The sequence below is a fragment of the Tachypleus tridentatus genome, unplaced genomic scaffold (assembly GCF_004210375.1).
Source record: "Tachypleus tridentatus isolate NWPU-2018 unplaced genomic scaffold, ASM421037v1 Hic_cluster_2, whole genome shotgun sequence".
In the NCBI taxonomy this organism is placed as follows: Eukaryota; Metazoa; Arthropoda; class Merostomata; order Xiphosura; family Limulidae; genus Tachypleus; species Tachypleus tridentatus.
In genome coordinates, this window is record NW_027467782.1 from 34,453,639 (window position 1) to 34,470,571 (window position 16,933).

Here is a 16,933-nt window from a genome sequence, read left to right on the forward strand (position 1 = left end):
CGATTTCGAATCCCTGTTGCACCAAACATGCTTGCCCTTTCAGCCGTGGGAGAGTTATAAGGTGACAATCAATCTCACTATTTGTTGGTAAAAAAGAAGCCCAAAAGTTGGCGGAGGGTGGTGATAACGAGTTGCTTTCTCTGTTGTCTCACACTGCTGAAGTAGGGGCGATGAGCGCATAGACCTCGAGTAGCTTAGCGCGAAATTCAAAACAAACAAACTCTTAGTTATTACTTCGTTCTTATCACATTGTTACAACTTCCTTCGCGCTTTATTACTGATACCTTAAAATATGTACTGAAAATTATGATTAAATCTAAGTCTGGATACAAGAGAGCTACATATACATAACAAGTTGGTGTGTCACTTCAGTTTCCAAATAGCTAAATTTGGCTCGAAATCGAATCAGACATCCAATTTCATTCAGTGTCAAAATCTATTTTTTTTTCAAAGTTTCGATATCAAATATGTCCGCATGATGAAGATATTCTTGTAAGCGCAGATTAATAATATATTATTGTGGTGATACATAAAAAATTTAATTAACAGGAATCAAATTATTAACGCTAACTACAAACTTCAATGACGACACTCTCAAATTATATCCTAACTCAGGCACGCCGCCATATATTCACAACTTTCACCATTGAATTGGTTTCGCCAATCACAGTCAAGTAGCGTTTGTGACGACTCTACGTAGATCACATTTTAAAGAAGTACAAACAAAATTAATAAATGTGTTTCTTTAGAATAAACCTATTTGTAAAATTTAACTGATTTCAAAACAATTAATAATAGTTTAAAAATAGATTTTTTATCATTTTCAAACTGTGATAAGTGCACGTACATACACATAAAATTGCACATTTTTTCTGACAAAGTACCTTTCAAAGTTTGGTTTGTTTCAGAAGTTTTCATGAAAAGCTTATCAAATAAGTTCCTACGCATAACCGTTAGTATATGTGAAATGATTTGTTATTTTTGATACTTTGTTTTGTTTCTGAATTTCGCATAAAGCTACACTAAAGGTATCTGCGCTAGCCGTCCCTAATTTAACACCAGAAGGAAGGCAGCTTGTCATCACCACCCACCGCCAACTCTTTTACCAAAGAATAGTGGGATTGATTGAACATTATAACGCCCCAGGGCTGATAGGACATGTTTGGTGTGACGAGGATTCGAACCCGCGACTCTCGAATTACGAGTCGAACGCTTCAGCCGGACCGTTTGAAATGATAGGCTACAGTTTGTTTATTTAATTTCTTAATTTCGTGCAAATCTACGTGAGGACTATTTGCGCTTGCCTTCCCTTAGTGTCAAGTTTTGTGTTGATTGGTCAAGAAATGACAAAACGTGGAAGGAAAATTTATTGAATGATAGTTATTATTTCACTCGACAATAATATTTGTGAATGTTTAAGTATTATTGGCTGTTGTGGTTTATTGATAAAACAATACATGACGTCACAATAATTAAAAGGTGATGCTTAGATACGGAACGACGAACACGTTTATGAAATAGTTTCTACGTGACAAGTCAATGAACGACAGCAATTAAAATAATAGGAATCTGGGAAATAAGAATCTCAAGTGAAATAAGTTGCTGCAGCTTGATATTTTGCCATGTTTCCTGAAGGAATAAAAACAATACGTTTGAGTATCAATGGAATCAGACAAAAGATTCCAGTTGAAAAGCTCTCCAAGTGTGAAGTAGACAGTTCCCTTACCACTCCAGCACGTCAACGACCTTGGCATCTGCCTAAAGAAAAGAAATATCAGCTTCAAGGAGGTGGGACCATGTTCCCTTTCTTTATTCATTATATAAAGACAAAACATTTCATTGTTCCTGGAGATGATGGGAATATTAACACATTCCTGCAAGGAATTAAATACTATGAAACTGAACTGGCAGAAGTTCTTGTTTCACAAAACCTCGCTCTTCTTCAATTTCAAAAAGAGCGTGAGGATGATTTCATCAGCTGCATTGATGAAACTTTAGTCTTTCAAACGGAATTTACTGATCGTAGATATTTAATGACGATTCACGGCTCAAAGAAAAGTTTGATGGAAATTTTACCAAAAGTGAAACCAAAGGCTGACAAACAATTTATAAATCTTTGATGGAAGGTGTCCATGTGTTTTAAAAAGTATTACAAGTTTGTAAAGGCATTATATAATTGCATTCTGTTTCAGTTTGTGTCAAGACAAGGATACATCATCACGTGTTCTTCTGAGTGGCGCAATAGATCAACTGAAGATCTCACAACCCAAGGGTTACTTTACAGATAACGCATCATTTGGGAAGAACAACAAAGGCCAAACACGACTAAAATTAAAAATTCACTTCACCGTATTTTTAAGAGATTAAAATTTTGGAAAACATAAGTTTTTTTTAAATTTAAATTAAACTTAATAGTTATCAGTTTTAAATTTACGTGTACTATTATTATTAGAATTAATAGTTTTTGCTGATGTCATTTGAGAACAGTACAATCTCCATGACTGCTTCTTTGAAGTTCATTGCTCTATGTTAAAAATTGATATTGATGTTAAAATTACTAATTGAATAAACGTTTAAAGAAGAAATAAAATAATGAAAAATTTATGTAATCTGAATAAAAAACAGTTTCGTAATTCTGCTATTCCTCATTCTATGTAGAAGTCTTTATTGTATCTGTAGCTCAAAAAAATTATTTTGAAAATACACACGTGTTTAAAGCCACATCGTGCTATCTCCTGTGTCCATCGAAGAGAATCGAAACCCTTATTTTAGTGTTGTAAATCCGTAGACTTACTGCTGTCCTAGCTGAAGATTACTGTTAAATTTCCGAATAAAAGATTCTTAGAAAGTTTTTTTTCCCAAGTGTTTTGTATAAACAATTGTTTAAAGAGCAATAAACACTTTAAAGAACCTACATTAGAATATCTTACACAAGCGATTTATATTAATTCATTCTAATTTTTTTCAAAAAATGTATATTTTGTACATATTAGAAGATCGAAGGTTCGAGCTACGATATGTCGCTGAACACGATTTGTATCTTCAGCTATGGGGGTAATTTTAGAGTGGAATCAATCCTTTTATTTGATTTAGAGTAGATAGGTGAAGACTGATTTCATTCCTTTTGGTCAGCATCTCTTAATTAAATGTGAATATATCTGAACCTTAATAGTCTCTGACACCAGGATCATCAAGGAAGATATACGTTAGAAGGATCTTCAAAGAAAATCGTGACACAAACATAAGGCTTATTCACTTCATTTAAAGTTGAAACAACGTGATTTGGCGTGAACTAGCGTGTATTTTAGTATGGTTTATATTTCGTTTTAATGATTATATTATATAAATCACGGGTAAAGGGAAACATCATTTGAACATTTGAAAACTTACAACTTTTCTTATCCTCTCATCACTGACTGACCATTCAGAAAAGACTGAGAAAAATTTATCGCAATCTAGAATATTTGTCAAAATAAGTAAAGTTAACAACGCTAAAATCAGGAGTTTGATTACACTCGGTGGGCTCAGCAGATAGCCCCATGTGGCTTTGCTATAAGAAAACACACAATACACACAAGTAAAGATAAATTACCTCTGATGAGCAAACAGTCTGCTTTAGTGGAAAGTTTACCGTGAGATCTTATGTGGTGTCCTTTAAACGTCAAATTACCAAGCTTCTTATGTATATCATTCACAACAGATGAGACCTATATATTTCAATTTATTTAATATTTCCTATTTTTGTCTGTTACACCAGAAATGTAGGATAAAATGACTCATTCTCTAGTGTTAAATGCTTAGAAAATTGAAGCAACAATTAGTGGGTGTAATTTCAACACACACACACACATATATATATATATATATATATATCACTTCTTGTGTGCTTTAGACCGTATAATCAGTGAAGTGATGATTCAGAAAAATGTTGTTGGATATATAACTTTAAAAAGCCAATATGGACTTCACCGGAACATCTATGGTTTATAAGAAGAAAACATTGGTATTCAGAGTCACTTAAAATATTAATGAAATAAAAATTCATATTCTTTTCACGAAATACGTCGAGATAATAGTAGCAAGTAGAAATTTACGGAAATGGTTTACCTTCCTTAACACGAATAGTTTGAACGACGTTTGGTTCCATTTCTATGTATTTTCATCAGGTTGAGACATATTGTTATTTGCCGTTGACATGCTTGATTAACAGTTTAATGTGGCTTTTAAGAATGCAACCGCAGCATTAGATTATCGTTCTTAATCAGAATATTTAGAAAAAAAACAACAAAAAAACGAAAACGTTTACAACAGATTTTAGTGGGGGTGTGGACTAAGCGACAGGTGTGGATAAAATGTTTTGGGCAAACTTGGCATAGGCCGAAAAGTGGTCGAAGGGTCGTTCAGCTCATCAGTCGGGTTATTTCAGGGATTTAGGCCACAACAGCTTTGTTCGGGAACCGAGTTTATGTTCGACAACCGAAACATTTTTTTCTCAAAGAATATGTTCGAAAACCGAATAGTTCAGGAATGGAGTCATTCAAGAATCGAGATACCACTGTATTTGACTTCATTTTATATGTCATTATTCCATATTTTAAGTAAGTTATGGATTCCACGTGAACAAAATTCCTTTAATTTGGATTCAAAAAACAATCTTAAGTCAGTTTTGAGTTCTTCATTATTAACAAACATTTTTTCATCTTAGTAATGCTGTGAGGATCTTAAAATATGATAATCAGATGGAGCAGTTTCTAGTGAATTGGATCGATGAGGCACAACTTCCCATTTTAAGGCCTGAAGTTTTTCTTGGGTCATTTATGAAGTGTGTAGAATTCAAAACACAATCTTAAGTGGTGAAAAAACATTAGTGTTCTATATTGATTAATGCAGTTCATTTCCTTATCAGTGCTTGGTGTTAGCACTCCAACTGATGACAATATCTTTCAGCTGTGATTTGGATCCAAAATTTTGTGATAAACTGCACTTCCCAGATCTCACCAAACACAAGGCAAAACTTTTTTTTTTTGGATATCAGCCATTCTTCGGTGTTGGTACAGGTGTGTAACAGAGATTCAACAATTGTCTCTTACGTTGAGTATGCTCATAACAAAAAAAAAACAAAAAAAAACTTCTCGTTGCCACTAACAATTCTTCCCAGAATTGGTTCATGAGCATTTCTTGTTGTCAAAGATTAACAAATAGTGACTCTCTCAACATGTTAATTATCCGAAACCTAGTGTCCAAGTTTTGAAACTTTTCCAATTTCGTAGATGTAGGTAATGATTGTTACATGGAGCTGTTGAGCCATTTCTCACATAGTCAACTTTGGATTGCTTCAAATATTAAAATATTGACATTGAGAAAAGGCATAAATTTGCAAGTTCTTTTCCTCAAACCGAATGACAACTTTTTGCATAAAAACGTTATTTACTTTCCTACCTAATATTCTCTGTGATAATTCTTTGTATCATTAAAGTTTTGTGCTCTGGTAGTCATCACTATGGTCACAATTTTCGTGTTCGCAGCATCCCTAATGTGTTTCTTTAAGTATTTGTTATACACGCACACTCGTATATAATTGATTTGAAAAATTGATATTTCACATTCTGTATTTTATTCCATACAACAACTTTATTTCTTTATTTTAATTTTTACTGCACTTCTTATTCTCACCCCTCAGTGTGGACTCCTGTACGTGGTGAAGGGAACTCCCAGGGAAGGTTCTGTTCTTTCAGATTACCTCTTCTGGGATCTAAACATCCACCCACGTGTTTACCGTGTGTGGTGAACCGTGAAGGGGAGGAGAGGATCCTGTTGGTTGGGGGTCCAACCATAACACACCACTTTGACCTTGAATTCCTATAGACAGGCAGCCTTGGGGTGGCCCCCTTGGATCAATCAGCTGGTCCACTTGGGCTATGGTCAACCAGGTACCAGTGTTGAAAGTTCTTAACAGGTGTTGTGGACTTTGTGTCTAACGCAGGTGTTTGGTTGTAGTGCTCACAAAACCCTGTCGTTGCTGCAGTGTCCTTGCTTGACATTGTAGTGCATCTCCTTATAGGGCTCTATGGTGGGTGGGATCAGAGGGCACCAAAAGTTTCTTTTCTCTTATGGATCCTCCAAACAAACATTTAAATAAAATAGTGAAAAAACAGTCAATAGGAAAACAATCACGTCTTGAAGATTCTGATCAGCAATGTTCAACATCCGTACCACCAGTTGTACCTCATTTTATTATCCTACATAGGTTTCAGAGAAACCTTAAGGGCAAATGTCCTCCTTTTTTATTCAGAAGGGACTGTAGGGACTTGCTAGCTCTCCAAAGTCAGAAAAGAAGCTTTGATCTGGAGACATATCAGTGGAAACATCCAACAGTTATTGTTGAGAGGGATTTGAAGAACATCCCCGAGTCAGAGATTTTAGCTGGGTTCTCCACTCGAGTTTCTGCAGTGAGGTGTATCTCCACTCACAAAGATGGAGTTACAATACCGAACAATATCCTCATTCTGACATTTACATCACCACCTGCACCTGCCACCATCAAGGCAGGTTATCTAAATTGCAGGGAACGGCCGTACATTCCAAACCCTCTCCGATGTTTCCAGTGTCAGAGGTTTAGTCACTTAAAGACGTCACATCATAGTTGCCTGACATATGCTACTTTACACACCCTTCAAGGCCGTTGCCATCCGTGTTTCCTTGGGTCGTACTATGTCTGTTTGTAAATGGCATCCAGTGTAAAGATGTCATTTAAATTGATATATTTACATTTTTACTCTTCATTTTTAAACTAGAATATGTAAATATAACAATATGAACCAGTATTGGGCAAGAATGCCCTATGAAACAGGTATTCATTTTTTTCTGGGCTGCCATAACAAGTAGAGACATGCATGTCATTTGCAAAATTTTTATGCTTTACTAAAAGAAATGATGTCAAAAAATGTAACTTATACAAGCTTGGATGCTATTGGTGAGCTTTTCAGAAAATTTTTGATGAAAAATGTGGATGTAGGAGAACATATTTTAATTGATGAAGCATTAGTTCTATGGAAAGGATGACTAGGCTTTCGCCAATTCATAAAAACTAAATGTACAAGGCATCAAATTATTTGTCATGTGCAACAGTGAAAACAATTGGTGTGAATACAGCATAAGGGCGTACTACAGAGAATACCCAACAATCAATATTCTTTACTTGATGTTGAAGGAGTAAATAAGCTTACATCTAGTGAAAAAATAAATAATTGTCCATTTATTAGAATCTGTTCTTGAACAAGGGTGTCATGTAACTGTAGTCAACTGGTATACAAGTACTTGATTGGCACATTTTTTGAAAACTCAAAATATAATGAGGATGACTACTATTCACACTAATAGAGAAATCCCAAAAGAGCTCGCTAATGAGCATCTGGAGAGTCATGACACAGCTTTCGTTCGTAATGACAACGCTCTGATAGTAAAATGGGAAGACAGAAGAGCAGTATATGTGATAACCACAAAATATTCAGCTAATTTTGTTGAAAAGGATAAAACTTACTTTGGGGGGGGCCACCAGACAATTTTACAAAAAAAACTATGCTATATAGAAAAGTTTAATGAAAACATGGGAGCAGTTGATAAAGCAGAACAGTTGCTGAAGCTTTATGAGCCAAGTCATAAACCCCATGCATGGTTTAAGAAGCTAGACCTACACTTGCTGACATGTATGCTGCTAAATAGTTTTCATGTTTACAAAAATACTGCAAAAAAAAATTTACTTTCAAGAGGTATGTAGTAATGGTCACACAGCAACTGGTGGAAATGCATAATTCAGATGGAATTGCCACTAAAAAGAAATTTGTTGCTATCAATCCTCATGTAGGTTGCAAGCAATAGCCTGGAAAAAAACTGTCCATGCTTTAGTTTCTATTCCACCCTTGCCTGGTGGTTGAAATATGCATCCAAAAAAGTGATGCAGAGTGTGATATCCAAAATGGAAGGAAACAAGAAAGTGTTGTAATGAATGCTCTGAAAAACCAGGTCAATGCAGTACAGACACTTTGAAATATGGCATAATAAATCGGATTCTTCCATTTACGTAAGTATTATAATTCAATAAAGTTATATACTAATATACTGGCATATTTTTCAAGAACATATTATATAAGTTATACACTCATAAAAACAAAGTGTATAAAAATTAATTATTTTATTGGTAGGTGGGTAAAAATCATTTTACGCTACATGTGGCAATTTTCACAATTTGTACAGAAAGGGTTATTAACAAATTGTTAGAGTACAACAAGGACCCAAATTATGAATATATTTTCTTTAACATGTTCAATAAATGCAAAGAGTTAGATTGCAATATGAATTCCAAATTTAATTTCTTGTATCTCATGTCCATTTCACTGCTGGCACAAAGATTTAAGGTTGTTGTTTTGAATTAAGCACAAAGCTACTCAATGAGCTATCCGTGCTCTGCCCACCATGGGTATTGAAACATGGTTTTTTAGCGTTGTAAGTCCACAGACATACCGCTGAGCCACTGGGGAGCAAGATTTAAGGGAAGGTGGAACATCAGCATGATGGCTGATTATTGCTGAAAATTGAAATAAAATAGCCAGAAGCAACATATAAAAGACCACATCCCATAGTTTTGAGACTAAAAGATGTACACTTCACTAAAAAAATCAGGAAGAATGAGAATGCATATTCATTGTAAATAATATTCATTTTTTTCTGTCAAATAAGTTTTTACAAATCAGGAAGAAGAAAAAACCCTTATTTAGATCAAATTATTATTTTGTTTATGATAATGGATAAAAATACAAACAAACTAAAAAAAAGAATATTATTTTTAAAACCAGTGGAGCTGAATTATGGGAAATTGAATATTAAATCCAAAACAACTTTAATTATTACCATTTTTTTATAATATCAAACATCCAACTGAGAAAACTAATGTTATATTTGTTTGTTTACTGCTAAGTACAAATCTGCAGGACAAACTATTTGTAATATGGGTAGTTACTGCTTCATAAGTTGTCGTCTTTTTTATTTTACTTCAAGCTTGTTCAGTTTTCACATTTCAAACATCTGGAGTTTGATTCATACTTCCACCAAACTTGTTGGCCCTGTCTCTGTTATGGCAATTTCTCAGTGCTACTGTTTTTGAACTGCTGATCAGAGAGAAGGCAACTGTTTGTTAGCACCCACCACCATTTGATTTTATTTCTGGAACAATGTACTAATTAATTAATTGATTAAAATACCACTAACTGCTCAGCTATAGTGGTCAGTTTGAATATATTAGTTTACTTAGAAAGGTTGGCAGTGATTTCTTTTGCTAATTATATTTATATTCACTAACTTAATACATATGTCAGCAGCAGAAAGTATACAAGACTTTACAAATCTACCTATTAGAAATTTTATCATTTTATCTGCCAAAAACCAGACATAGGCCTGTCGATTGATACAAAACTAGAAGTGGTTACAGAACAGTTGGAAATGACTTACAGAATCACCTTTTAGCTAGAATTATGAGTTAACAAACAACTTTTTGAACCATTTACATTTGGACTCACTCAGTTTTGGTTTTAACACTTAAATATTAGTCCATAAGAACCAATATTCAAAAGCCTTGTACTTTTCTGAATTTGACAAAGAAAAAAATCCCACTTTACATTTGGGTCACACCTCTTGATTTATATCATTTTGGTGATACTGTGCCTCACTGACTATACTATAACTGAAATGATGTTTATTTATACAATGGCTGATTAACATAGAAATATCCTCTGAATTTGTAAACACATTAGTAAGATTAGATACCAATAAACACATTATGGAAGTAGCTAGATACTACATATCTATTATATTTTTTGATAACACAGGTGGAAGGGGGGGAGGGTTAAGATGAGGATCATACCACTGGTAAGTGAAATACCAACCACAACCTAGTCTCTTGAGAATAATATTAAAAAAAATCATAAAATTGGACAAATTTAAAAAGCATGACAAAATACACCTTGACATGAGTACTGTCAAATGAGAAATGATAATTTGGCAAAATTCAATTGGAGTGTCACATGTGTCTAGAGTGTGTGTCACACTACTTTTTGTTTGCTAGAGGGATGTTGCATGATGATTTACAGGGGAGATGCATTTGAATCAGTTGATTATAAGGTATGTAAATGCTCAAGACGTGTTGCATATGAAAAAAACATTTCTGTATGGGGAGCAACATTTGAGAGGGTATAATGTACCATACTGGAAGGCAATTTTTTTTCCCTTACTTTTTAAGAACTTTTCAGAATAAGGGCTTCTGGCTTGAAATTTATTAACTTTCTAAACTTTTATGAACTCTTTATACATATGTGATCAGGTGGAATTAGTGTGACTCGAGTTTATTTACCCATTTTTTTCAAAAAAATTATATGATTCTGAAATTTAGTTGGTAATTTGCAAACTTTTGGCTAATGAGATTTGTTCAACCTCAAACTTTCTTTATTATCTAGCTAGTGGTACAATAAAATTTGTTTCAGTGATCATCTGGGTTAGGGGTTCTTTTGATAATCAAAATCCCTGTTCTGCAGATGATAGCATTGTTCCAACTGGTTTAGGGTGTAGTTTCTGAGTCTGTTGTTGTCCTAATTGTTTAGTCACAAAATTTCAATACTTCACTGATGAAAAGTGAAAAACTGCCTTCCTTATGTTAATGTTGTTTTTGGCACTAAATCATTTAATAATTTCATTACATGAAATGAAAGGCCTATGATATGTTCCTCCACCTACAAGTCTTATAATATGACAGCACTGTATTATTAAATAGTGTGGAACTGTGAACTTCAATATATAAATCTGTTAAACATATCATTAACACTTATATCTGTAGCAACACATCACTCCACTAGCGTATGTAATTCATCAAGTATGATTAACCTTCAGTACCCATGAACATATCATCTACTTAATAAATTGTGCCAAAATAATAAAGATTAAAATATACCTGAATGAAAAATTAATCTACTCTAGGAATAAATATATACAATTTTCTTCCTTTCTTACTATTTCTATACATACCTGAAGCTGTAATGATATTCCAGGATGGGAGTGGCATATGCGAGAGATTAGCTGAGAAAATGCTGTATAAAATAGATATGGAGGAAGCTTTTCCACAAAATTTGGAATGACCTGAAAAATTATTAGAACTGTGAATAAAATACAATCCATAGAAACTGGTATACTAGAAATTAAATCTTAAGGTATGGTTACTGTCTTACCTGTAATTCTACATAATAATAAAATAATAATACTTTTTGTTACCAAACAGAAAACAACAATGAATTGTAAGAACAGAAAAGATTTTATTTACTTTGGTTGTCATAACGTTTAACATCCTTTCCCACTGTTCCAGATTCTGAGGAGGTTTCTTACTCTTCTGGTGCTCTACAACTTGTGTGCCTAAGTCGAACCAAAGTGACAGCATCCTCGGCATGGAGTGAAAAAGATGTCTGCATCCATACTGTAGAGAGCGCCCATAGCACTGAACCATGTGGACAATAACTTCACTGAAATATTGACATCTAATAAATATACCATTGTAATAACATTCTTATCTCTTTACTTTCCACAAAAAAGAAGATGAGGGGGTTTACTAGAGATAAAAGATAGTATTTATTTGCCAAAATATTTTTTGTAATGAGTCTCAAACTTAAAAGTTGAAACAAAAACAAACTGAGTTTATAAAAAGTTTTACAAAGGATAAAATTGTGGAAACCATGTTAGTTTTCAACTCTTTCCATATACATCTCATTTGCAACCACCATGGTAACCACTATATTAGTCATAATATAACTTCTGATAATGTAAGAATATCTTCATGCTGTTTTGCAGAGTATCAGTAAATATTACCACTATTTTGTATCTAACAGAATGACTTTTTAATTAAGTATTTCTACTGAAAACTTCATCATGAACACATGAAGTCAAAATGCTGACTTCCAAGAGTGAAAAGTAATTTCAATCTTAAGATGAAAAATACTTTTATTTATCTGAAAATTGCAAATCTTCATCTGTACAATTCTAAAACCTTTTAAATTAGTATCAAATGCTTACCAACCTGAAGACACCATAAATAACTAGACAATAAATCTACATCATACTTTTCCTTATAGAATGATTGCATATTGTTACATAACAATACAATTTGTTTATCCTAAATAGCTTAAAGCTATTTTGAAACAAGCCTAATGAATAATCTTGCCATATAAGTAGTAAGTCACTTGGCAAACATGCAACTGACATTAGTGTATAAAATTACCTACCCCATGAGCATACCTTCTGAAGAATTGTTATTATTTACTAGGAAACAAAACTGTTTTCCAACAAAACCCAAAATTGGAAAGGAAAGGCATGTTAATAAACAACAGAAGTCATCAAAGCAAATGTACTTTCACTAAACTGAGATAATGGTTCCAGTAACATTAGACATATTCAGCTAAGTTTATTCACCACTCACACACTTGACATAGTTTATATAAACTTGTCACTGGTATAATTTTTCTCGACATTAATCCCTTATTTTCCTTGTATTCTACTTATATATAAAACCCTGTATTGCTTAATTACATATCACAGCCAAAGAAAACAGTCAAAACATGTACATGATTATAAAACTGCGCAGTGACTTTCCGAACATCCTGTACTTAAAATAAACATTTGAAGTTTCCTATTAACATATTACAGTAATTTTAGAATGAACAAAGCATAATTGAAATTTAACATTATTCATCTATTTACATTTATTATCTTTTATTGAGCTTTCAGCTGTGTCTGAATAACAGTAATGCCACAAAAGTTGCAATCACGTGACACATGAGCAGCTCATGTTAGCATATCCAACAGTGGTCTTTAAAAAGTACAACTGTTTTAGTTTTTTACAAATAGTGCACCTAGTGTTTTGTAAAATATAATCACATTTCAGTTACATTATGAATGTATGTATATTATTACTATTTTCAAATTAATTTTTAAATTTCAGTCATTATTCATAAAACAGAAAACTATGTGAAAAAATATAGAAAATAATTATCTTTGCTAACTACAAATGTTAAGGTTTATACTTGCTTGGCATAAACTGTAAACATTGTTAAATTTGGCACGAGAAAAATATAAAACAAAATAATCTTTTTAAATTTTATATATGCATTTTGAAATGACAAAAAAATATATAAATTATTATGTAAATGCCATAGAATTTCACTGCAATGTATCAAGGCTATCAACTAAGCAGCATTTGGGTCTAAAAAATACATCCAATCTCCATTTTGTCTATATTTAAAAAAGGTGGTTCTTTAGTACTTACGCCTTGCAAAGGCTGAGAAAAGAATGTGAAGGAGAAGTCTGAGCTTTTGATTTGCTATGTATACCTCATGAAGTGCAGTGGGTTATGTGTAAAAATATGGTTTCGAAAAATGGAAAAGGAGACAGAGCAATTATGGTGGATTCATTGAACAGAATGATATCTCAGGACACAGAAAATATAAGAGGTTCTTATTTTATATTCCAGCTTGCAATATTAATAATTTGAGTTTGTAACTCATAAGAAACTAGAGATGTTGTATTGTGAGCTTTATAAAATGTAATATGACCAAACACATCACATGACAAAAAAAACTGATATTTAGCAATCTTATTTTGATATTTATTTTCAAATTAAGAAATTAAATAATGTATAGTTTTATGCCAAATTTACTGACATGAATTTATAAAATAGTAGTTCAATAATATTTTGAATATAACTCTACAAACATGATAACATGCCCTCTGCCTCCAATCCATAGGAAAATTTGCCTCAATGGGGTTAATCACTACAAAAATTATGCTTTGCCTGAGTAGTAACAATATTATAATAAGTAATTTACATCAGTTCCTTATTCCTTGAAGGGATAGTAAATTAATTAGAGAGGAGACTTAGGGAGTAGACATCACAATTTTCATACTGTATAAAATTAAGAACTCAAACTGACATAATATTACATGTTTTTAACATTTGATTTATTAACTTTATTTGTGACCATCTTTATTTGAAGATGTTGATACTACTATCATGATATTCTGTAAAAGGGTTGCAAAGTGCAGAAAAGGGTGCTTGTATAGAAAACGTTAAACATAAAAAATATAAAGACAAATTAGATTTAAAAGAAAAAATAGTAAAATTTATCAGAAGATGTTAATTCAACAGTGTTTGTAAAATGCAACATAACCCTGAAATTGTCAAGCCAAGTCATTCAGCATAGATGTATATGATATAATGATGAATTTGTTCAATGAAGAAAAAATTCTGAGTGTGAAAAACATATACTTATACTGTGTAAGAAATTTAGCAATAAAATATTTTGTGAAATAAACACAAAACAACCTTGGTACACACACCTTTTCTTTTCTGATTTCTCTAATGTAGTCATAACTCGGTCATAATACTTGGCTAAATGGAAGTGACCTTCTTCCCATTCAGGCTGAATGGCAACCACAACTCGGTACATTAGAATAAGGGCATTACTCTCCAAGACAGCCGATTCTTCACTATATTTGACAAGCATTAATGTTGCCTAATAAAGATAACAGAAAGTGGTATTACAATAAATGAACTTAGTTATCTTAAATTATTTCATATGCTCTATATTATTCATGTGGTCCTAAGCAAAATTTATACAGAGATGGAACTACCACAGTATTCAGATTTGAATTTATTCAAAACACCCAATCTACATTATGATTTTATATCTACACACTAATAACCCAGATGGAAGGAGAAGATACCAATAGTTTAGGGTGATGGAATAATATTTTACATTATTTGATCAGACTGAAGCTTCAAATTTTACAGTTGAATAAACTATTAAAACTCTGGAGGATTTAAGAGTGTAACAAAGGCAGTATATATTTCACAAAAATATTAGATATTTTGAAATGAGAATGGAAAACTTCAGCTTTCTTAAATCATAACTTACCATTAGAAAAGTTAAAAATGAAGCACTTATTATGTATTTTTGCTTTTGTTAAAATACCCAAAAAAGAAATACCATTGTTAACTCTCTCAACATGGGCTTGGTTGACTTGACTGACCACAAGACCTCTTTGCACTCATTTCTACTCTTTCTATATTTAATACTTCTAACTTTCAATACAGTGTATCTGTCCTCACAAAATTTGGCATACTTTCAGTTAACATTCCAAGTCATTCACATACAAAAATCATATCTTTAGTGAAAAATTAAAAAAAAATACAATGGAGATTTTTTCACGAATTTATTGAGCATTTACTTTGAATAGTCCACAGGCAAAGTAATTTTCATATTAAAATAAAAAAAAAACTTTTTGTCACCTCAAGAATCTCAAATTTCCTTTGTGTAGTCCCTATAATCTCCTAAGTAATACGTTTCAAACAATTTTTGTTCCAGTAAAAGTTTATAGTTCATGTTATTTTCTTTACCCTATCTCAAAATAAAATCAGTCAATGTTAGATACCTTGTCAGCACCAGAAAAAAACAACCAAAAAAGTACCCATCTTTTCTTTCTAGAATGACTTAAATTGTAACATAAACCTACATTCTTTTATCCCAAGTAGTTTTAAGCTCACAGCAGAATAAACCTACTTATAACTAAACCACTAACCCACCATTATGAGATGTTAATCACCTGGGAAACATGCAGCTCACATTACATTAATGAATTACATTACTTGTGAGTTGCTTGCTCATGAAAAAAATATTACTTAATTTGTCTGAACTAAACTACACTAAAAGGATACTTATTTTTACACTTTAGTTACTTTAATAAATATACATAAAAAATAAACATGAAAAATAAAATGCTTAATCATTTTCATGTTTTCTTGCTATTGACTATTAAAGAGACTTCATCCTAATTATGCTAGACTCCTAATAGTAATGCATTTAATAATTTGTATTTAATTAAATAATGCACCAAACAATATAGATTTCTCAAAATTTTCCCTGGCTTTCCGGCTATGTGACAAAAGTCGTTACAAATTCATTCAACGTAGTTGTTAACTTTCTTGTAAGAATGACGTTTGTACTCCGAGTGACATCAACATTTCAGAACATTGTACAATATGCCATTTGATACATAAAAACCTTGACTTTCTATTGATCATAGGTAACATATCATTAAACATAGAGAGAACAACTGATGAACTGTGAAAGGCATGATGTGACAGGAAGGGTCTGATTTTCTCTTTGATAGCTCTGTAACCAAACAGAATTGAAGGCTATAAAAAAATCTGGTTTGTCTGAGTCATGATGAGTGTATAGAGAGAAATTTACTTTGAATTTTTTACTTTTCTGAATAGTGGTTGATAAAATATGAAAGATGACATGCTAGAAGAAAAGGTGTCAGAACAGAAGAAATACATGATTTTAAATATTGTAGAATTAAAACTTATACACTATTAAAATATGGATTATTAGCTATGCTATTGTAATTAGTATAACACAAACACAAAGTAGTTTAATAAACATCTGAATGTAAGACACTTAAACTTTGTATCTTATACATTAAAGAATAACACACAATATTAAAATAGATAAACAATCAATCACAATTTAAATTCAGGCCAACCTGCAGCCTATAAAATGTTGACTCTATTTGGTTGGGGCCAATTGAAAGTGTGAGAGTTGGCAGGCCATAACATTTCTTTCTATAAAATAAGCAAAAAAGAGTCCTTTATATTTTGTACCAACTAAAAAACTAATCAAATGTCTATTAAATTGTGATATAGAAACTCTTAAATTTAATAACAGATGAAAAATAATTCATCAGATAAAAAACAAAAACTATCAAATTTAAGCACTATAATTTCATGTCATGAGCTGTATAGTGAGTTGGTGAACCAAATCTGACCTGCAGGCCACATGTTGTA

At 32.3% G+C, this 16,933-nt stretch overlaps 1 protein-coding gene across 16 annotated transcripts in view; it reads right to left on the reverse strand.

The window, feature by feature from the left end:
• LOC143243114 (serine/threonine-protein kinase atr-like) overlaps positions 1 to 16,933 on the reverse strand; it is a 68,938-nt gene that overhangs the window by 27,133 nt on the left and 24,872 nt on the right. For 14 of the 16 annotated variants that reach the window (XM_076486895.1, XM_076486894.1, XM_076486889.1 and 11 more), the window contains 3 exons: positions 14,425 to 14,600; positions 11,363 to 11,558; positions 11,071 to 11,181 (listed from right to left, as the gene is read on the reverse strand). In XM_076486895.1, coding sequence (XP_076343010.1) covers positions 11,071 to 11,181; positions 11,363 to 11,558; positions 14,425 to 14,600 — 483 coding nt within the window. Of the gene's footprint in view, positions 1 to 8,697; positions 9,165 to 11,070; positions 11,182 to 11,362; positions 11,559 to 14,424; positions 14,601 to 16,933 lie in introns of those variants that run through there. The other 2 variants (XM_076486896.1, XM_076486897.1) reach the window with 2 other exon arrangements.